At 42.5% G+C, this 23866-nt stretch overlaps 1 protein-coding gene across 2 annotated transcripts in view; it reads right to left on the bottom strand.

Annotated features, from left to right (window-relative positions):
• Positions 1-23866, bottom strand: part of ICE1 (interactor of little elongation complex ELL subunit 1) — a 66950-nt gene that overhangs the window by 16200 nt on the left and 26884 nt on the right. For both annotated transcript variants that reach the window (XM_050938123.1, XM_050938124.1), the window contains exons 14-16: positions 18662-23710; positions 17881-18049; positions 14674-14834 (exon numbers count right to left, since the gene is read on the bottom strand). In XM_050938123.1, the coding sequence (XP_050794080.1) occupies positions 14674-14834; positions 17881-18049; positions 18662-23710 (5379 nt within the window). The remainder of the gene's footprint in view (positions 1-14673; positions 14835-17880; positions 18050-18661; positions 23711-23866) is intronic.

Raw genomic sequence — 23866 nt, 5'->3', positions numbered from 1 at the left:
TCTTCTAAACCTACCCCCTTCCCCTAAGCATTCACTATGTTAGCCATTCCTTCAGACTTCTCAGTGAAGACCGAAACAAAGAAGTCATTAAGCATCTCTGCCATTTCCAAGTTTCCTGTTACTGTTTCTCCCTCACTGAGCAATGGGCCTACCATGTCCTTGGTCTTCCTCTTGCTTCTAATGTATTGATAAAAAGTCTTCTTGTTTCCCTTTATTTCCATAGCTAGTTTGAGCTCATTTTGTGCCTCTGCCTTTCTAATCTTGCCCCTGCATTCCTGTGTTATTTGCCTATATTCATCCTTTGTAATCTGACCTAGTTTCCATTTTTTATATGACGCCTTTTTATTTTGTAGGTCACGCAAGATCTCGTGGTTAAGCCAAAGTGGTCTTTTGCCACATTTTCTATCTTTCCTACCCAGCGGAATAGCTTGCTTTTGGGCCCTTAATAGTGTCCCTTTGAAAAACTGCCAACTCTCCTCAGTTGTTTTTCCCCTCAGTCTTGATTCCCATGGGACCTTACTTATCAGCTCTCTGAGCTTACCAAAATCCACCTTCCTGAAATCCATGGTCTCTATTTTGCTGTACTCCCTTCTACCCTTCCTTAGAATTGCAAACTCTATGATTTCATGATCACTTTTACCCAAGCTTCCTTCTACTTTCAAATTCTCAACGAGTTCCTCCCTATTTGTTAAAATCAAGTTTAGAACAGCTTCCTCCCAGTAGCTTTTTCAACCTTCTGAAATAAAAAGTTGTCTGCAATGCAGTCCAGGAACTTATTGGATAGTTTGTGCCCCGTAGTGTTATTTTCTCAACATATATCTGGATCTTGGGCTTTGGATGATTTTGTTAGTTGTTTAAAAAAAGCCTCATCCACCTGGTTAGGTGGCCTGTGGTAGACTCCTAGCACGACATCACCTTTGTTTTTTACCCCTTTTATCCTAACCCAGAGACTCTCAACACTTCCGTCTCCTATGTCCATCTCCACCTCCGTCCAAGTGTGTACATTAATATATAAGGCAACACCTCCTCCCTTTTTCCCGTCTATCCTTCCTGAGCAAACTATATCCATCCACACCAACATTCCAATCATGTGTATTATCCCTCCAAGTTTCAGTGATGCCAACAATGTCATAGTTGTATTTATTTATTACCCCTTCCAGTTCTTCCTGCTTATTACCCATACTTCTTGCATTTGTATATAGGCATCTAAGATACTGGTTTGATCTTGCCTCCCAGTTTTGCCCTGACCCTCCTTTCTCTCTGCCATTATAGCCCACGCTGTCATAAACAGATAGTTAAGGGTTAATGTCTTTTACCTGTAAAGGGTTAACAAGCTCAGTGAACCTGGCTGACACCTGACCAAAGGACCAATCAGGAGACAAGATACTTTCAAATCTTGGTGGAGGGAAGCCTCTGTTTGTGTTTTTTGTTTGTGCTTTGTTCTCTCTTGGGGCTAAGAGAGGCCAGACATGCATCCAGGTTCCTCCAATCTTTCTGAAACAGTCTTCCATGTTCAAAATAGTAAGTATTAGCTAGAGAAGGTGGATTAGGCATTTGTTTGTTTTATTACAAATGTGTATTTTGCTGGAAGGATTTAAACTCTGTTTGCTGTAACTTGTATACTTAGGCTGGGAGCGGAAATTCCTCTGGTTTAAGTGAAGCTGAAAGACCCTGTAACATTTTTCCATCTTGAGTTTACAGAGATAATTTTCACTTTTTTCTTTCTTTAATTAAAAGCTTTTCTTTTTAAGAACCTGATTGATTTTTTTTTTTATTCTTTTGTAAGACCAGGGATTGGTGGAGGAAAGGAGAGAAGGGGGAGGGAAAGGTTAATTTCTCTCTGTGTTAAGATCAGTGTCTCTCTCTCAGGGAGAGTTTGGGAGGGGGAGAGAAAGGGAGGAGGTGAATTTCCTCTCTGCTTTAAGATTCAAGGAGTTTGAATCACAGTGATCCCCCAGTGGAACCCAGGGAGGGGAGAATCTGGGAGGAAGAAAGGAGGGGGAATAGTTTATTTTCCTTTGTTTTGAGACCCAGGGGATCTGGGTCTTGGGTTCCCCAGGAAAGATTCTGAGGGACAGAGAGTGTACTCAAACACTATATTATGGGTTGGTGGCAGCATGATAAGATCTAAGATAGGAATTAAGCTTAGAAGGGAATAAGTAGGTCTCCACTTTCTGGAGGCTAAAGTTCAAAGTGGGAAAGAGACGCCTGACATGGTGGTCCCAAAACACTATATTTTTGGGTGGTGGCAGCTCTATCATTTCTAAGCTAGTAATTAAGCTTAGAGGGGTTCATGCAAATACCCCATCTTCTGGACGCTAAGGTTCAAAGTGGGGAATCATATCTTGACACACACTCCCTCTTGTTTCCGACCCATCTCCCAGGTCTTCATGTTCCCCACTTACCTGTGGGCTTCGCTCACCTGTCCCCATCGAACCTAGTTTAAAGCCCTCCTCACTAGGTTAGCCAGTCTATATGCAAATAGGGTCTTTCCCCTCCTCGAAAGGTGAATGCCATCTCCACCTAGCAGTCCTTCCTCAAATAGCATCCCGTGGTCGAGGAAGCCAAAGCCCTCCTGGCGACACCATCTTCGCAGAAAGGCATTCACCTCCATGATGCATCTGTCTCTGCCCGGGCCCCTACCTTTGATAGGAAGAATCGAAGAGAATACCACCTGCGCTCCAAACTCTTTCACCTGTACTCCCAGAGCCCTGTAGTCACTCTTGATCCGCTCAGCGTCACAGCTCGCAGTATCATTTGTGCCCACATGGATGAATAGCATGGGGTAGTAGTCAGAAGGCCGGATAATCCTAGAGAATGCCTCTGTAACATTTCGGATACAGCCCCTGGCAGGCAGCATACCTCCCGAGATGAAATGTCAGGGCGACAGATGGGTGCCTCCGTCCCCCTCAGCAGAGAGTCTCCGACCACCACTATCCTACGTTTCCTATTTTCAGTGGTGGCAGCAGACCTCCCAGCCTTAGGGGTAGGAGGCTTCTCCTCCTTTACTGTAGAGGGTGATTCCTTCTCTCCTGTATCAAGAAGAGCATAACGGTTACCTATTACCATGGCGGGAGGGTTCGCAGCAGGGGTGGAGCACTGCCTGCTGCCAGAAGTAAGCAGCTGCCAGTGTCCACCCTGAGCCATCTCCTCCACCAGTGCTGTGTTAGCAGTCCTGTGAACTGGGACAGCTACCTCAGCTGTCCCCACATGGACACTGTTCAGGAATTGCTCGTGGATACGGATGCTCCTCAACCTAGCCACCTCCTCCTGTAGCTCTCCCATCTGCTGCCTGACAGATTCCACCAGTAGGCACCTTTCACATTGGATGCCCCCCCCCCCCCCCCCAGCCTGGATATAAGTAAGTGGAAATGGCAAGTTACAGTCTTTGCAAAACCACACCATAATCTGGGTAGAAGCATCCATGCTCTGGTGCTCTGTCTGACTACAGGCGCAGGTGGAGGAGACAGAAGCAGTGCTGCCACAGGTGCTGCGGGTCTTCCTAACCATCGCAAGCCTCCCTCTGTCAACCTCCCTCTCAAACTCCCCTGTCTGCAGCTCCCTGTCCGCTCCGCTCTACTTTAAAGAGAAAGGATTTGGATTAAGTTTGGTTTATAGGTTTTCAAGGGGTTAACGGGTCACAGATAGGACCGACAAGGGACCCCTGCTCCCTTCCCACTTCTCTTCCGAATTCCCTTGCGAAACTCCTTGTTAGCAGCCCCTGGTCGCTTGTGCGTGGCTTTATAAAGCCCTGGCCTGAGTGAATGCCCCGCCCACTGGTTAAGGCTCAGCCAATTACCAGGCTTCTAGCTTTCAAACCTTCCTTTGTAGCTCAGCCTCCAACTGCCAGCTATGATGATCAGATGATGCTGATCACTTCCGGATGGAAGGACCACTCATGATGAGATGAGACGGTCCTGCTGAGGCGATCTGCCAAAGCGTTCCTAGCCCCGGAGAGGTATGTGGCCACAAGATAGATGATGTGTTGTACACAGAAGTTCCAGAGCCTCAGGGCTTCCTGGCCAAGGGCAGATGAGCTGGCTCTGCCTTGTTTCTTGATACAGAACATAGCTATTGTATTGTCCAACAGGACTTGGACCACCCTGCTTTTTATGTGAGGTAGAAAGGCTTGGCAGGTCAGGAAAACTGCTCTGAGCTCCCTGACGCTGATGTGTAGAGAGCAATCTTGACTTGACCAAGACATGGTGTGCTGAGATTGCCCAGGTGGGCTCCTCACCCCAGGTCCGAAGCATCAAAGATTAAGGTCATCAACAGGGACGGAGCCACCATGTGAGTGACAACAGTATGTGGTCTGGGACCCTGATCACAGGGTCCACGCTATGTCTGTTGGGGACATAGACTGACGCCAGGCATGCTTGCAGGGGCTGGAGGTGGAGCCACGTGTGCCAGACCACATAAGTGCAGGCCGCCATGTGGCTTAACAATTTCAGGCACGTGTTAGGAGTGGTGAGAGGGTAGGTTTGCATGCATAAGATCAGGTCCACCATGGCTTGGAACCAAGCCTGAGGAAGGAAGGCTCATGCCCAAGTAGAGAGTCGAGGACCACTCCAATGAACTCTGTGTTGCACTGGAATAAAGGCAGACTTTTTCTCATTTATTAACAGCCGCAGGTCGCGACAGGTGGAGCAAACCAAATTAAGATGATATCGCACTTGATTATGGGATCGATCCATTATTAACCAGTTTAAGTATGGATAAATTTGAGCCCCTCGGTGCCTCTGGCCACTGGTGCTATGCACTTTGTAAACACTCTCAGGGCCAACGAGCAACTGAAGGGCAGCAGATGGAAGGCTGAAAATGGTGGTGGACCAACACAAAACGGAGGAAACACCTGTGCCCTGCGAAAATGGGAATATACATTCTTTAAGTCGAGGGCAGCTTACCCACTCTCCCGGATGCAGAGACCATGCAAAGAGACCATGCAAAACTTGAACTTCTCGAGAGACTTGTTGAGGCAGCACAGGTCCAGAATGGGTCTGAGGATTAGGAAATAGCAGGAGTAGAACTCTTTCAAGTCTGGAGGGACATCCTCTACTGCCCCCAGCATAGGAGGTTCTCAATCTCTTGAATGAGTAGCTGCTCATGAGAAGTGCCCCTGAGGAGGAACAGGGAAAGGGGGTGGAAGGAAGGGTCGGCCACGAACTGTAGGGTGTAGCCCGAAGACGATATATTGAGCACCCAACGATCCAAGGTCAACCATGACCAGAAGAGGCACAGGAGGTTGAGAAAAAAGAGTAGTGGTGGTGGGGGTGTGTGTGTTATCCTGAGAAGTGACTGGGGCACCGTCCTCGGGTGCATCCTTAAAATGCCAGCTTCTGGCTTCCTTGGCCTCTGGAAGAATCAGGCTGGGTAGAGGAACGGGAAGACAAAGGGTGACGCCATTTAAATCCTTCTTGTAGGAGCTGGATCGAGGGAAACCCCATGATCTCGACAGAGGGGGATGGATCAGCTTTCTAGCCTGCTGAGGGGTGGGTAGGGCTGAGGATTGGGTGACGGCACGGGAGCCTTTAAGGATGTGGAGCTGTGCATTGGTCAGCTTAAAAAAGAGCTCTGATTCCTCAAACAGGAGGTCCTGGAGGGTAGTCTGTACCTCCGGGGACAGCCCGGAAAACTGTAATGAGGAGTTGCACCTCATGACCACCGCAGAGGTGACTACCCTGCCCGCTGAGTCGCAGCATCCCTGGCCATCTGGACAGTGCCTCTTGCCACCCCTCTGCTCTCTTCCACCAGTGTGGTAAACTCCTTTGCTCAGTCCTGTAGGAAGCTCTCCTTCAACTTGCTGATGGAGTCCCACAGATTGAAGTTGTACCTTGGTTAGACACTCAGAATTGCAGGCTGGCTATCGAATACATTTTCCTAAAACCAGTCCAGTTTCTTGGCATCTTTATTTTTTGGTGTGCTCCTCACCGGGCTCTGCCTATCCCTTTCATTGACGGTGGACATAACCAGGGACCCTACTGGACCCTTTGCTGGGACATAATACTTCTTTCCTGCCTTCTTGTAGGTAGGCAGAATGGAAGAGGGGGTGTGCCACACAGACTTAGCAATTTTTAGGACCCCTAAGTGGCCAGGTAATGCGACTTGGGCCAGGGTGGAGGAGGGTATGACATTAAAGAGGTCAGACTCCTCTGCAAGCTCCTCAATCTCCAAGCTCAGATTAGCAGCCACCTTTCTGAGCATGGCTTGGTGCTCCTTGAAGTTATCAGAGGGCATACTCGTTTGCAAGGGGCCCACTACCACTTCATCCAGAGATGATGAAGATGACTGCACCACAGGGGGAGTGATGGCTTCCCTTTACTCATCTAGGGTCAGCTCCTTGGGCGTCTGTGCCCACTGCATCACCCTGTCGGATTCAGCACTGTGCTCCAACTCCAGTAATGGCTGTGACATTGGCAGTGTGTTCGATGCGACCTAGGAGGAACAGTGGGAGTATGGGACCAGCATAACAGGTACACCCCATGGGTTCCAAAAATGCCACTGAGTGGGCCCCTGTTCCTGCCTCCACACCACTGCTACAGGAGCTGTGCTGGTCTCAGGGCCTCGTGGCAAGTTGCCTTTTATAGGTGAGGGGGCTGAACTGTTCTTTGGACCATTGTCCTTTTGGTGACCAGGTCAGAGCGTCGATGCCTGAGTCTGCTGACTCCCTCTTGTCAGCAACTGGTAAGGAGAGGGCGAGGATCGGTGCCTGCCCGAACAGCGGTACTGGGAAGCTAGAGACCAGTGCCGTGACTGGAAATAATACTGTGCCGGGGGATCAATGCCTGAGAGACTGTCTAGGCGATGGTGATCTGCACCAAGACAATCTCTGGTAGGTGGCCCGATGGTACTGTGGGTACAGGGATCAGCATCGGGGCTCAGATGTCCTGTATCTCGTAGGTTGAGACCTTGGCGTCAGGGACCTGGGTCTTCTGACCGGGGCTGCTTTAGAAGGGGTCCCATAACCAGCTTGCCCAAAGATGCTGGGGCCTTAGCGGGGCCTGTTGCCTGGCTTGGCATCTGCGGTGCCTGACTGTCTACCTGCTCTTTGGTTGCCAGGCCTGCTTTGGGCACAGATGGCTCTACAAGGGGATGGGACCCCCTGCTGTTCCCGGAGTCAGAGGTGGGTCCCTGGCTGAGCTGGAGGTCCGACTGCAGCATTACCGCAAGTAGCTGCATGGCAGGCACATGGCCTAACACAGGTCCTTTGCCTGAAGCCCCCTTTTTCTGTGGTGCCGGCGGCTCCATCAACTTTAACTGCTTCTTATGTGCCAGCGAGGGGGAACGGTGCCAGGCAGATTCTGGTGCCAGTGGTGCGCTGCACGCCAATGCCGAAGTGCCGGTCGTGGACTCCGACCAAGAGGGCTCCGAGGTAGGGTGAAGCGCAGCCTCCACGAGGAGGGCCCTCAAGCAAATATCCCGCTCCTTTTGAGTTCAAGGGTGAAAGCTTTTGCAGATCCTGCACTTGTCCTTTCTGTGGGACTCCCCCAAACACTTTAAACAATTACCATGGGGGACGCTAATGGGACTCCAAATGGCTGCATGATGAGCATGGCTTAAAGCCCTGCTCCGAGGCAAATCCCCAACCAGGACTAACTACTCCAACACTTAACTTAGTTAGACCATTAAGTACCTAACAACTAAAAAACAAAGGAGACAGAACAATGCACTGTAAGAACCCCTAATACTCTTGCGATGCAAGACAAGAAGCTCCAACCAATTATATGGGTGGCAAGAAGAAACAGAGGGAGTAGTGTTTGTGGCACCCAATATACCAGCATATGAGCACGGAACTCCAGGGGGCGCCACAGCCAACTCTATATCCATATCCTATATCCTCTGCTAAGGCAAAAATCTCCGACTGTTCACATGGGCGCATACACACCCAGAATGGAATCGACATGAGCAAGCACTCGAAGAACAGATACTGATAAGTAACCTCTCTTTCATGATTGAGAGGCTCTGTATTCCCACTTCAGGGAGATCAGCAAGTGGTGTCCTACCAGGATGGCTGTGGGCAAGGAATTCTTAGCTAAATATGGACCATTTTCCCCAACCAGGGATCAGAGCACAAAGCTAAATCCAAAGAGTACTGATTGGTGAACATGTACACTAAACTTCAAGTAGCTACATTATATATCTCCACTAGGGGAACATGCCAGAGGCATGCCACTAATGCAGTGGTGGCTCTAGTGGAGTCATTCTTTAAACCAGTGGACACTGGTTTCCTAGCAAAGACGTAACAGTGTTCCTGTTTGGTAACAAAGTACTATTATCTCAATTTTACAGATGGGGCATGGAACCACAGAGAGGTTAACTGACTTGCCCAAGTTCACACAGTAAGTCTTTGGTACCTGAACCCAGATCTTCCAAGTCCTAAGCTAGTGGGCACTTGGAAGAACCATCCTTCATCTCCCCATATGCTACACAATGTATAGGATTTTCTAAAGGGCTTGGTATTTTCCAGGTAAAAACAAAGCATTCGTTTTACATCTAGAATATGGAGAAGAGTTACCCCGGGCTGGGAATGGGGTCTGCGGAAAAACATGAAGAAGGAGATAGGTGGAAATCTGAGACCACTTTAGACACAAAGCTAGGATGGGGCATCATAGTGACTTTGTACCTGTGTACTACAATATGAAGTGGAGCGGCCAAAGCTCATGCACCCTCCTATCAGATGGCCATTTTGACTGAAAAGCACTCAGTGTGAAAGTGGAATTTTCTGCAATTTTTTATGAATTATGTGCATCTCAGTTTCCCTCTATAGTTAGTACTAAACCCTCCTCCATCCCCCAGGACTAAGTTTGCTCTTAGGGGCAGCACAGGACATGAGTTACCTTGCTGTCTGGGTTGCAGTGATTAGGATCATTAAGGAATTGGCTGAAACCTGCTGAAAGTAATAGATCAATGCAGAACCCAAAGGAGACAACGAAAAGCCTCAGTGGCCAGAACATACACCTAGGAAATAACAGCACAGAGGAAGTAGGTTTTTCTTCCACCACACAACAAATAAGCTGAGCAGAGACCCCAGTTTAAGAACAGAGGACTGAGATGTGACCAGCAAGGGATGAAATGTGGGCTTCTGGAGGAAGCTGGCTGCTCTCTCCTAGGACAAACAAGTGAGTCAAAGAGAGAACCTGAAATAGAATCCACTATACTTGGCTGGTGATCTGCTCTGGCTTGACCAGAATGGACTACGCTTTAACCTTTATTTCTCGATGTTAACATAAGGACTTTGAATGCTGTGTTCCAGCTGACTAATAAACCCTACTCAATTTTGAAAAGATTGTTTGATGTCACTACAAATACTTGAGGGAGGCGCGGAGGGTGCATTAGTCCCCGAAGAGTGTATAAGCATCTAAAATCTGTCTGACCTACCAGTCCTTGTCCCCATCCTCAAAGGAAACTTGCACAACACTTTCAAAAGACAAGCCTGGGAGATAAAATTCCTAACTCTGATAGACACTAAAAACCATGGACTGAACACACACTGGATTTGCTGTAATAAGCCATAATCTGTAACCCACTATCCCCCTTTTTGTCCTATGACTGCAGAGGTGTTAATGGGCTTCTCTACCTTGAATGGTCCCTTAGAATATGTGCTACCTAGTTGTGCTAAATGATCTGTCCCATCTTGCACTTAGCTGTGACACTCAGCGTATCTTTTCTACACCTAAAGAGTTTATGTGGCTCAAAAGCTTGTATCTCACACCAACAGACATTGGTCCAATAAAATATATTACCTTACCCACCTTGTCTCTCTAATATCCTGGGACCAACATGGCTACAACTACGCTATATGTAAATATGATAAGCAGATACTGCTCCATGTGGACTTTTAAGAAAGTTATACCTAAGCCCTGAGACTTAAGGTGTAGAAGGTACTCTAAGACTGCAGCTAACATTGTGCCAATATTTAATAATGATATATGTGACGACCCAGGTAATTTGTAGGCCTATCAGTCTGATATCAATCCCAAGCAAGATATTAGAGTGGCTGATACAGCACTTGCATAATAAAGAATCAAAGGAAAGGTAATATAATTAATGCCAATCAACATGGATTTATAGAAAAAAGATGTGGTTATATTAACCTGATGTCTTTTTTTTTTAAATGAGATTACAAATCTGGTTGATAAAAACTAATAGTATTGATGTAATATACTTGGACTTCTATAAGGCGTCTGACATGATACTGCACAAAATTTTGATTAAATGTCTAGAAAGATATGAAATTAACATGGTATACATTAAGTGGATTAAAAACTGGCTAACTGATAGATCTCAAAACATAATGAATAATGATTTCTCATTTACAAACAGGTGTGTTTGTAGTGGAGACCCACAGGAATAAATTCTTGGTCCTATGCTATTTAACATTTTTATTAATGACCTGGAAGAAACCACAAAATCACCACCAATAAAGTTTGCAGATGACACAAACTGGAGTGGTAAATAATGAAGTGGACAGGTCATTAATACAGAGTGTTCTGGATCGCTAGTTAAGCTGTGCTCAAGCAAGCAATACACATTTTAATATGTCTAAGTGTAAACATATAAATCTAGAGACAAAGAACGTAGGCCATACTTACTGAACGGGAGTTCTATCCTGGGAAACAGGGATTCAGGGGTCATGATACATAAACAACTGAACATGAGCTCCCAGAGTGAGACTGTGGTCAAAAGAACTAATGCAATACTGGGATGCATAAACAAGGGAATCTCGAATAAGAGTCAAGAGCCTATTTTACCTCTGTATTTGGCACTGGTACGACTGCTACTGGAATACTGTGCCCAGTTCTGGTATCCACAATTCAAGAAGGATGTTGATAAACTGGAAGAGGTTTGGAGAAGGTTAAGAAGTGACTTGATCGCTGACTACAAGTACCTACACAGAGAACAAATATTTAATAATGGGCTCTTCAATCTAACAGAGAATGGTCTAACATGATGCAATGGCTGAAACTTGAGGCTAGACAAATGCAGACTGGAAAGAAGGTGCACATTTTTAACAGTCACAGAATTAATCACTGGAACAATGTACAAAGGGTCATAGTGAATTCTCCATCACTGATAATTTTTAAATCAAGATTGGATATCTTTCTAAAAGATATATACTACGAATTATTTTGGAGAAGTTCTATGGTTTGTGTTATACAGGAGATCCGACTAGATGATCAGTGAGGTCCCTTCTGGCCTTGGATTCTAGGAACAATGTGCACCTCAGTCCAGAATAGACACATCAGTGATTATTATGATTAAAAGAGATGGGGCAGAGTAAAGTATACCTCCTGGAGAATGCTGTTCCTGTTCTACCATCAACAAAACTGTTCAAGCACTTGAAGAAGGATGGTCTGTCTCCTCTGAGAGCAATGCATATTTAGTGTGCAGTGTTCTGCCACCTACAGGTGCAAAGATCTTATGTTCAGATGAGCAAACAATGTGACATAGGTCAATGAGGACATCAGATCTAATGGCCTTAGCAAACACTGTGTGGTCTGCACTGATTGTTCATAGAAGCTCTGATGCCCTTAACACTTTCCTGTGCCAATGGTGCAATCTGAGGGATTCACTCCCTGTAAAGGGCCAAGGAGATTGCGGTCTCAAGACCTTAGCAGAAGGTGCTGTTGAATCCATAGCAGAGGGATCTCTCTTGAATCCTACAAGAGAATTTTGGCACACAAGCTGGGCTCATTGAGTACTACCAACAGGCCCATTAGAGTATCAGGCTCCAGGCAACAACAGGCAAGAGATAAGGCTGGACCCACAACATCTCTCTCCCTTCTGGTCCTGAGAATGAAGGCAGAGCACGATGTGCACTGGGTAGCAGAGTGGGCCTCATCCATACAGAAGTGACTGGATGTGGGTCTCAGATTCTGGTATGATTGTTGGCAAGAGGTGTATCTCTTATAGGCTTTCGGGGGTTCAAGATCCAACACGATCTCAGTAAGGGGCCCAGACCCAACAGCAAGTTAGGACTATTTATACTACAACTAATTAAACTACACTACACTATTTACAATATAATGTACAAAGCTAGGGTCTTGACCTGAGGACACAACAGAATGAGTTCCGCTCCATTTGTGGCAGTGACAAAGGAAAATGCTGGTTGGGTGGAGGGTGTACTCCCTTATATAGGGCACGTCACTGATGTCACCTTCATGTGAGATCTCTCCTCACCCAACAGATACTGCTTTTCAAAGCAGTTCAGAAGCTCAATGCCAGACGTGTTAAATCCCACGAGTGGTAATTCAGAGGCCCTCAAGTAGAAGCACCAATTTTAAGATTGCCTTAATCATAATTCTACCCCCTTCTGCGTCCACCCAGTGCACTGAGTGAGAAAGGGATTCTATTGGAAAAAACAAATAAATGATCATGTTATTAAAGACTGCATCATAATGCAAACACACAAGGGGACAAAATTAAGGTTGCACAGGCAACTGTAAATCTGGCATTTTTAAAAACTCTTCAGTACTTGACCTGCAATCTGTATTTTAAAGAGATTTTTTTGTATGTAATTTTCTAAAATTTGTTGGGATTTTTTAAAAGGAAAAAGATAAACATTTCTATTATACAATTGTAACTACTGCCCCATCATGCATCATCAGCAGGCTTGAACCCTAATCCTCCAGCACTGCATAAACTCCTACAACTTGAGATATGGAATGAATAGACTAGTAGGCAGCATGAGTACATTTATCTCAGAGTGGGAATAAGTCACCAGTATCACACACTGGTTCTCCAGATCAGTTCTCACCTCTGCCTGCTAGATGTAGAGGGCCTCTTGTCCTATGTTGTTGCTCCATGGGCAGATGGGAGAGGCTGCTAACATATTCACGCGCTGGGTCTGAGGAGCTATGGGAGGAATCCAGCCTGGTCGTCTTCTTGCCCTACACTACTACAGATGCTCTGGTAGCACCCTGATGTTTCCAATGCAGCATGTACTGCTCCTGCAGTGGTACGGGCCCAGCTCTTTAGAACATTCACGTTAAGTTATTTTGTCACTTACCAAAATTTTCAGAGTAAAGCAAACTGAAGGTAAATAGCAATTTTTAACTGTTAAATATCCAAAACATTTCAGTTTGTTTTTAAATTCCTCCCCTTCCCTCCACAAGTTCAGAAAACTCTGCTAGTACGCAATGATTACATATCTTATCCTATTCAGAGTTAATCTACATCAGCATTTATAAAACTGAGTGACCTACAACTCAGGAAGCAGATAAAATGTGCACAATTTATAAATAAAATTTATTGTTCAGTTTAGTCTTAGCTTCTGGGCATGTTACTCAAACAAATGTTTTAACTGTGTAAATTTACACTATTCGTCTGACTTGTAAATTATGCTGTAAATTTAAGAAATCTGAAGGACCCTGCACAACAAACAAAAAAAACCACTTCAGAAATGTGCTCTGATGTAACCTAGAGGTGCTTCTCAAGAATCATTCATCTCTTACTTTAGAAGTAGCACTTCTTTTTATTCAAATAATTTAATATTTAGCACTGTTGGAAGAATCCGTCCCAAAGAAACATGCACTAACAGCCAAAACTTCCAGTTCATAGTGATTTACAGAACATAAACGAGAAATGGTGTGAAAGCTGCTGAACCAGTCACTGCAATGGCACCAAAGAAAACTAGAAATACCCCCTAAGAATCAGTAATTACACATTTTGCTACAGAAGTGTATTATTATACTACTGTTTTCTTAGGACTGAGCTACACACAGTTGTGTACGTCTTTTTTTTTTTTAAACTGAAATGGTCATACTGGTAGAACCTCTAATGTTTGACACATTTACTGTACAAAAGTGTCTTCTACCAATGTAGCTTATTCCCTTTCACATACGGGAATTGTAGTACTGGTATAATACACTTTTACACCAATATAACACAATCCACAACAGGAGGGTTACACCATTAAATATAATAGTATAAAGCAGTACAACTTGTCTAGAGACAAGTCCTTTATGAAGATGTAGACAGATTTAGAAGTTTATAATGGAGACAATTCATTTTACCACATCAAATGGAATGTAGTTATTGAAATATAATACTTCTACGCACTAAAGAGGCATTCTATAGCCTGTTACATTAGATACAAAAAATACTGTGTATGGATATAAGTGTTGGTGTGTTACAAAGGCTTTATCAGCATGAATGAGATGGCTATAATACTTGTTAGTAACGTAATTCATCTGTGGTTTTCAAGTCATCTCAGAAAAATAATCTCATGTAGGAGGAACAACAATGGCCTTTATTTCTCCAGAGATAAGGTGGGGGAGGTATGGAAAGGGTGATGAGTTTTAGGATGGAGCAGAGAGGAAAACTATGGGTGAGACTTAAAATTGGGAGGGAGGGAGGGGGCAAGGCTTTATAAAATCAGAGTTACAACAGGAAAGTCAGGTACAAGCTAACAGACTTTCAGGCAAAGTTTAAAAAAAGAAAAGGCTTAGTAAGTAAAAGGATACATGTATAAAGATAAACCATCAAGGTTTTAACAAAATGAGACTTGACAGTAGTAAAAAGCAATAAAAAGCTGCAGCATTAGTTGTGAAATTTAAGTTTATCTGGGGGACTTGTACAGTGTGCCTTCTTTGCCTTTAGTCTGCAAGGCTTTGATCTTTCATAGGAATCAGTGCAGGCTAAGGGACCTACCCAAACAGTAAAAGTGCAAGTTACCTTTTCCCAACTGAGATAAGCACGCAGACAGTTCAGCACCTCTCCTCGCGCACGTTTCCTGACAACTAACTGCATAGCTTTGTTGATCACGCCTTGGAAGGAGAATATATCATCCCACACATTTGTGATAAACAAAGTTAATTTGGCAGATTCTGGGAAGTCTGGGAGAGAAAAGAGAAAGGATAAATCAAAAAAAACTCTGAATACCCTTTTAAAATCTACTGCTCAGATTGCAAAGGCTAACTCCTTACAGATATTTTTCCTAATTTTTCCAGTGTGTAGAACAGGTGCACATGATACATTAGCACATTTAAAACAAATTTTTGAGTTACTTTACTAAAATAATTGTCAGAAGATTCGTATACAGTCTTGACATATACACAGTATCTTCAAAATCATTCATCTTTTAAATAAGAATTATAGGAACTGGTAGTGTAATTCAAATTAATGATTTTTGGCATATTGTTAAAGTCAAATCCAAGATTATGAGATTTGACAAAGATATTTCAGTTTATTTTGTGCAGTTCATAGAATATTAGGATTAGAAGGGACCTCAGGAGGTCATCTACTCCAACCTCCTGCTCAAAGCAGGACCAATCCCCAGACGTATTTTATGCCCCAAATCCCTAAATGGCCCCTTCAAGGATTGAACTCTCTCAACCTGGGGTTTAGCAGGCCAATGCTCAAATCACTGAGCTATCCCTCCCCCAGTCTAGTTAGTTGCACTGCTTCCCTTTTTGTGTGGGGTTTCATTTTTGAACCTAGTAGTACCTCTGCCTTTCACAAAATCCCCTGCCAAGGAGTTCCATAGGATGAGTCTGAACTGTGTGAAGAAATACTTCTTAGGTTTGTTTTAAACTGGCTGCCTATTAATTCCATTGCATGACCCAATTCTTGTGTTACTGAAGTGATCAACACCACAAACATCCATTCTGACCCCCCCCACACACAGGCCACATAAATTCTCCCACAAACTGGATTAACTCTTATCCTTTAGAATGATATCTAAGATCATTTTAAAAACCAAGTGAAGGTGAGTCCCACCACTAGCCTCTGGTAATTGTTAATTACTCTCACAGCTGCAAAATTGTTTCTTATTTCGAGGTTCAACTTCCAATCACTGAATCTTGTTATACCTTCGTCAGCAAGGTTGAACTCCCTTCCCACACTATCAGATATTTTTTCATTTATAAGTACCTATACCCAGTAACCATGTCACCTCTCAACTTTCTCTGCCTTTAGTTGAGTTCCTTAAGTCTCACATCGTAAGTGTTGTCTTGTTCCTTTGTGAGTCTGTCTACAAACTGAAATAATAAGTCTTATTTGGAAAGCCGGACTGGTAATTAATCACCCTCATCTGGAGGCTAGCTGGCATGTATACCTTAAAACTCAAGAGGTCCAATTTCTTTTGGGTCTTTCTTTCTGAGTAGATTTAAGTTTGGAGCTCTCCTGACTAGCTCCTACTACAAGTGAACCTGGTCCCAAATGGGCGTAAATATATTCAAATCCCTTACAGGGACCTGATGCCTCCAGTCAACTCATTGTGAAGCAGCCATTGAGGATGCAGTAGTTCCTCATTTATGAGCATGGTGACCACTTTGGAGTAGAAGCATGAACCATGTTCAAGAGTTTATTTCTCTTGAGCTACCTCTCCAACAGTATATCCAAGGTCTCCACCATGTGTTTCATGAGCTCCTTCAACACCTTGAAATTCACCCACCAAGACGGCTATAGAAAGATTCACTGTCTCATCTGGGAAGAATGAGAAGATAGCAGCAGGGATCAGCTCTTCCTCTCACAGCTGATACTCTTCTTCACTATCCTCTTCTTGCCTCTACAGTATCCAAGACTGCACCAGCTAGTTTATCTGAGGTGACTTAATTTGTCTCTTTAGGGGAGGATGAACTAGCCCAAGAGACAGAGGATGATGCAGGCTTTCTGGAGTATGGCTGTACACCCTGGAGGTCCAATAGAGCCATGGCTACTAAATGTAGAAAAACTGAGGTTGGAGACATATAGTGCGGGGGGAGGGAGGGTGTCAGAAGGGGTACTCCTTATGAGGGCCAAGTCTTTTTTTGCTACCTCTACAGAATCCTCTCTAGACTCCTTCCCTGACTCCCACTGTGTTACCCATGGAGGGAAAGGTGGACAGGTGGTAGATGAGTCCCTAATATACCCAGCAAAGGAATAAATTTTCATTTTACAGCCAGTGGAGGAGAGGTTGATACTGGAGATACTTCCCTAATCTGGCATACCAGTGACTAACTGATGGTCAAAAAGTGTCCAATCTTGCATGCAAGATGTGCATACTCATTGAGTGGACTATGTGGACAATCACCCAAAGAAGAACTTGGTATCAATACAGTATGCTGAATGTGACCTTGTCTGTTAACATGTACTGTATCCTGTTAGTGAAGGATTTCTTCATATGTTAAAGACGTTATATATGATGAACATAAATGCTGCTAAACCATATATGAAGAATTTTAACTATGAGCTCCATAGCCATGGACAGAGGGAAAGAAATACATGCACACATGGATGGAAGGGAGCAGATACTGGTGAACATGAAGAAATTATCTTCATGATAACTCTGATTCACCAGTGAACTCTGCTGAAATATCTCATCACCACCTGCAACCTGCAATAAGTGCTATGTTTGTTCTCAAGACAAGAGTGAAAGTTAGCAAAGTTTCTTGAGAATCAGACAAAATTGCAGGAGGAGGGCCAATACAAAAGCAGGCTACAGAGTAAGAAAATCCTGGTGCTCCAAAGAGAACAAGATTAGAACTCACCAAGGGGACTCACTGAGATTCCCATGAAATAAAATGTACCAAGCAGGATAGGGAGTCTAACAGTGTTTTAAACAAGAAGTTAAGCAGTCATATGTTGCAAACAAACCTTTTGCTATGATTTTTTTTAGATTTAAATAAAATAATTTAAATAATTTGTTGCTATTTGCACTATTTATTCTTTGCATTTCTCTAAACTTGTACATTGAAAATCCATACAGACAGTGAAAAATCAATGAAGACAATTTTAATTTTTGATATTCACCTTCAAGTTCTTAGAACTATAATGTGTTTTGGGATTGTTTGCTTAAACAGCTTTCATTGGAGTTTAAGATAGATATCTATGAAGCACGTGATGAAAACACAATCTAGAAAGAAAAAAACATGAACACAAAATGGCTATGCCACACCATACCTTCCTTAAGTAAGCTGTAGCAGAAGAGGCGGGCTCTTTCCAAATCTCCCAACTGCCGACAGATTCCTATGTATACTCTACATAGAGCCTGAGTGAAATTGTGATTTAAAGACATCTTCTGAGTCTTCAGTTTATTGAGAACAGTATGCAGCAGTGGCTCTGCTAAATGCTGTAACACACAAAAGCAATTTTTATTAACATTCATTATCCACGGTACAGTTGACAGAACTTCACAAGATTAAAGTATTATTCTGAGTGTATGCTGAGTAAACAGTTGTGATATTGGCCTTGAAAGAAATATGTTCTTGGTAATTGTACTAAAAAGGTGCATGGTGAAACTTGCAACAAATCTAAAAGGATAAAAATAAAAATAACCAAGGTGAGGCCAGACCTACCAAAAAAGTATAATAAACTAGAGGCAAACCAGAAGGAACAGTGTGACTTTTCATTGCCCTTCTTTAAATAAAATGAAATTAAAAATGTTCTGTTATCTCATAACTTGATTTACAATAACATCCTATTAAATAGGACTGGCACATAAATGGAGAAACATCTAGATGAACAATGAAAATTGGGTAGGCAAATTTTGGGATGCTTTAGACTAACCAAAACTAGGCAATATGTTCAAAAGTTTGCAGCCTTTTGCTATGATCATTTTGACAGTATAAATATCTGCATTACAATTGGCCTATCTGCTAATTTAATTTAATACACATTTGTATTCTCTCTATTTGGACAAAGGGGATTATTAAAATCTGAAATTCAGAATTATGCTATGTACCTTGTTTGCGATACCAAATTCATAGACAACTTCTTTCTCTTCATCTCTCATTACCGGGACCTTCAAAATATTTCCCACGTACACATGACTCCGAATAACAGGTAACAGATCAAAACAGGATTCAGCAACTTTCTTCAGTGCCAAAGTCACAGGATCAATAATATTCTCTACTGGTGAAGGCAATTCTGAATTGCAGTTGGCTGCTAATTGCCTAATTTCACAATTGTTGAGTGAGACAGTTTTACCTGCAGCACTCAGTACTTCAATATTAAAGTCTCCTACAGCTTTGATTGCAACATCTTCCTTAGTCTCCAATTGTGGCAATTCACTGTCTAGCCTCAGCCTCTTTGCACTTCTCGGCATAGAGGCTGACAATATCCTTTTTCCAACATGACTCTGACTCCCTGAATCTTTTTGATCTTTATTACTGTGAGATTCTGAATTACTTCCTGTTTTAACAAAAGCAGTGGATGTAGAAGAAATTGCTTTGAACCCACTGAACTGACTCACTGGCCCTGGTACATTCTTGTATTCTGAAGGGGCACGCCTGTTGGGCTGAATGTTACCTTTGAGAATGTTGAGTGTTCTTGCTCTTGGTGATAGCTCTGGATACATAGTGTCCAAGATTTTCACAGAGTTCTCCTGAGGAACATCTAAAGCAGAACTACCAGCTGCAGCTGGAGGAAGTCTTCCTGGCACAGGAAGTGCATGCTTTGGTGTGGCAGCACAAAATTGCAAAGGTGAGGACAGGATTCTTTGACCAACTGTTGTCTCTGAGGGAGATGGAGTGGAAAATATAGGAGGAGATTTGTACTTTGGAGCATCTGACAAAGGAGACATTAGTGGAGGAACTGGAGTTACTCTTAGAGGGGAAATAAGACCATCAAGAGGAGATGGCAGAGAGGACCGGCTAGATGAAGACATTATTGGAGAAACGGGACGCACAGTTCTTGGAGGAGTAGCTATCAGAGGTGGGAGCAGGGGAGGTAAAGGTGGACCCATCTCTTGTCTAATTTTATTGATGGTCTCAGGTGAACGTTTGGTTGGTGTAGAAGTATCAGCATTGGCTAGAACCGGCTGGGTTAGTTGGACCTGCAGAGTTTTTGTTTTTCCTTTACCTTGAGGTAATCTCTGTGTTAGTCTGCCCTGGTCTGCTTGGATTGACGTCTTGGCTGAAACACTGAAGACATCTGATGGTTCCTGGACTTTCCACTTCGATCTACTGTTGGTTTTGGATACAAGATCTAGAGATGACTCTGAGTCCACAATGTGTGTGTTTTCAAATATTGCTTTTTGTGATTTAGAGGTTTCATTGACTGGTCTAGAGTCAGATATTTCATCAGACACGGTTGGATGCTGATAGTTTTTGACAGAATTCTTTCTACCTTTTCTTTGAAAATGTGTCTCATTAAGAAAAATATCACTGTAACTGTCATCGAAACAAGACTTACTGCCATCTTGAACAATATTTGTGTTGATCTCTGCTGAGGCAAAAGCAACACAAGTTTCCTTTTGTTTATCATTTAATTCTTCACAAAACACTGTATGTGCTTTAGACCCTTCTATGCCTGCATCACATGACACACTTTGTTCCATATTTGATGCAAGTTTTTCATTACCATTTATTTGTAAGAAATTGACAGGCAGACTTGTGTCTAATTTACTATTTTTTATAACATGTTTGTAGATTTCTGAGCACTTGGCTAACATATGGTACGATAAATTAATTTCTGAAGTAGTTCGTTTTGTGGGGATCTTTTCTGATGCCTCCACAGATGTAGACAATTCTTCTAATTTTATCAAGCTATTCTCATTGTCAGATGCTGACCCACTTGTTTTGGAATTTTCTCTATGTTCAGAAGCGCTCTCATTATTTTCATTATTGTGGAATACAATTCCATGTGCTGAGAAAAGTCTGCCTTTAGGATAAACCTTTTCTGTTAAACATGACTGCTCCTTCACGATACTTGGAGAGTGGTGAGTTACACAAGGCATAGCCATATCTGCTAGTGCATCTGAGTACAATGAAGGAGGGAATTCACACATTTTGTCATTATTTCCATCAACAGCTGTGTGACTATCTGGAACATCCACTGTATAAGTCCAGAAAGTTCTTAGTTTCTCATTGGGCACTAAAAAACGTTCATGCTCTTTTGTATACTTGACCTTTCTGAAAGGAAACTCTTCCTCTTCAGAGTCATCTGTCTCCTCTGGAACCTCAGTACTTTTAGAAGATGTATTCCCATTTGTCTCTCCAGACAGCTTAACAATGTTCAATTCTTTCTCATTGTTCTTCATTGTTTCATCAAGCCTATATTCTATAGGTCTGACCTGACCTTCAGAAGAGCAAAGAGGCTCCACTCTCTGAGGTGAAGTTTCTTTTATTACAGAAAGAGCTGTGCTAATTTCCTTCGAGCTACATGTTTCACATTCTACTTCTTCAAAAACCAGACTAGCTTCCTTTTCCACATGTGCACCACTGTCAACAGAACTTGTACCAAAAAGCTGTATATTTATCAATGTTTTTTGTGGTTCTATGGCATTTGACTGCTCTTTTTCATTTTCAATTTCTGCTCTATTTTTATCACATTTATTACTGGGACAATCAAGTGGCTTGATCTTTTCTTTATCATTCTGTATTGTCTTGCCCTTCACCAAATTTCCAACAGAATTAGGCATACTTTGAATAACATGATCATTGTATTTTTCATTTCTTCTAGTAAGGGATGAAGCAGTACTAAGCACTGTAATAGACTCTTCTTTATTGTTAGTGTCAAACGCTTGGCAATTCTGTTTGAAAGGTTCACCACACCTCTGAAAGTTGAGAGCCGTAAAATCAACGAACACTGTTGTGCACTCCAAACCAACTGTCGCTGTGACAGGTGAGTTTATTTTTTTAGTATCTATACTTCCAGTCTGCAAGACATCTTCTATGGGTAAAGCTGGTTTTCCAACAGAATCCTTTTCTGAGAAAACCTGATCTGAGACATCTGAAATTTGGTTTCTTACCTCCACTTCCTCCACATCATTCTCTTCCAAAACAGGTGAACTGTTACAGTTCTGAATCACCATGCTCTCACACGGTTTGTCATTTAATTTCTCTTTTATTTCTTCACACTGAGAATTTTCAGTTACTGAACATGAATCCAGAGGTTTCAGAAACTGTGCCCAAGAAGGGTGTTCACTTTCTTTTATGATAGAGTTCACAGTATCTATTTTCTCAGTTTCTAATGACCCACTGCTTCTCTCTCCAAGTTCCGAGTGTTCCATTTCCATTTCAGTCTCCTGAGGTTGAAATACTTTTACAAAATTTTGAAATTTGGAAGACATCTGTTCCGATGCAATGTATGTATTTTTGGCCTGCCTCATTTCACTTGCTCTTTCTGTGACACACTCTGATGCAAGTAATACATGATTAGTTTGAACTATTTCTTCAGGTTCTGGTGGATCACTTTCTCCATTTATATCAGATGCTGGGTTTTGTGACATAAGTGTAGTTTCAAAATCTGGTTTCTTTTGCAATATGTTATTAGCATCATTTTGTTCATGGTCTAGTTTAGGTTGTAGACAACTTTCCTCCTTTGCATCTTGTAGTTCTCCAACTTCCATAACATGGAGCGATTTAGCAAATTTACATGTTTCAAGAAAATCTTCCTTGTTTACTGAACTACCAGTGAAAATATTTTGTTCAGGCTGAGTTATATTGACCTCAACACACTGCTTTCCAGTTCTGAGCAGTTCCCCATCTCCATCTTCTGCAGATACTGAGCGAGCACTTCTGCATACCTCTGCAATATGGTTTTCCCCATCCATATATAATGAATCTCTGCTTCTTTCAGTGGCAAGCATAAATGAGTCATGTCTAAAAGCATTATTGTTTTCTAGTCCACCTTCTTCATTTACTCCATGTTGTTTTGTATGCTCAAACTCTCTATCCAGTATCTCTTCATTGCTGATTTTTTCTTCAGAGCATTGTGATTTAGTGGAGATATCTTTAGCTTCAGTGTCTATTTCAGTTTGCAGGAGTGTTCTCTCACCATTACAGTGACACATCAATTCATTATCATGCTCTGCTCCAGAAAAGGATTTAGAATTTCTGAAACTAGATCTCACATCTTCCTCTTCATTATCATTTGGTTCATTACTTGTCTCTACACAGAATCCTTTTACGGTTATTGTAGCCATTATTCTCTCCTCTGTGGTTACTTTTTCAATGTGCTCTTCTGTGCAGGGTATTGTATTTATTACATTAGATTTTGTTTGTATGTCCATGGATTCATTTCCCATTTCTTCATTCCTCATCACTTCGCTAGGCTTTTCCTCAAAATTCTCAGGGGTTACCAACATACTTTCAGTTGCAAAAATGGGTTCCCCAGTTTGCAAGTGAACATCATCTCTGAGAGTGGATGCTGGTTTTGGTGTTTCTACTTCTCCTGGTAATTCAGCTTCCTCTGCTTTCATTAATTCACTATACCTTTCTTTCATATGTTCAGAATTGGATGTAGTATTTAAATTTGTAACTATAGTCTTCTCTGTTTGCATTAGTTCATTAGATTTTTCTTGCAAGTATTGGAAGTTAGATGACACAGCTGAAGAGGTTTTATCTTTAATTTGTATCTCGTCAGCATGAACTTCCTTCTCATTGATAGCTTCCAGTTTAGGTGTTGCTACGTTCAGTGTTATGTCTGTCTCTGTAGGTCCTATATTATCAGAATCCTCTTCCAAATGTTCTCCATTGGCAAATGTGTTCATACTTGAAACAGTCATCTCAGTTTGCTTTGCTTCGGCATCTTCCTCCTCAACATATCTTAATTTTGCTCTGGAAGTGTCTATATAAATTGGCATCTCTTCACTCTCTCTCAATTCAGCTAAGATTTCTTTATCATGAGGTTCATGTGATTTCTCATCTTCATTGCTTTCTTTCATACTGACAAAGGCAGTGTTACTCTGTGACTCTGCTTTGCCTTCTTCTAATATACTTTCCACAATGTGAGCATTATGATCAATTTCTTCATCACTGGAATCAGTGGATTCTCCAAACAGATTATCCTTTAATTAAAGATACAAAAAAGACAGTTTTTCAAACTGCAGTTTTTCAAATTCAGTATAATTCTATGGCTATTATATTTTTTTTAAGTGAATGTACTGGCAAGCATTGGGAACTTATGAAATGTAACCACTGAAACAGGTACAGCTTGGACACCA

This window comes from Gopherus flavomarginatus, chromosome 2 (genome assembly GCF_025201925.1).
Source record: "Gopherus flavomarginatus isolate rGopFla2 chromosome 2, rGopFla2.mat.asm, whole genome shotgun sequence".
Classification (NCBI taxonomy): Eukaryota; Metazoa; Chordata; order Testudines; family Testudinidae; genus Gopherus; species Gopherus flavomarginatus.
Note: the sequence above shows the minus strand (reverse complement) of the source record. Positions and strands in the feature narration are given on the sequence as shown.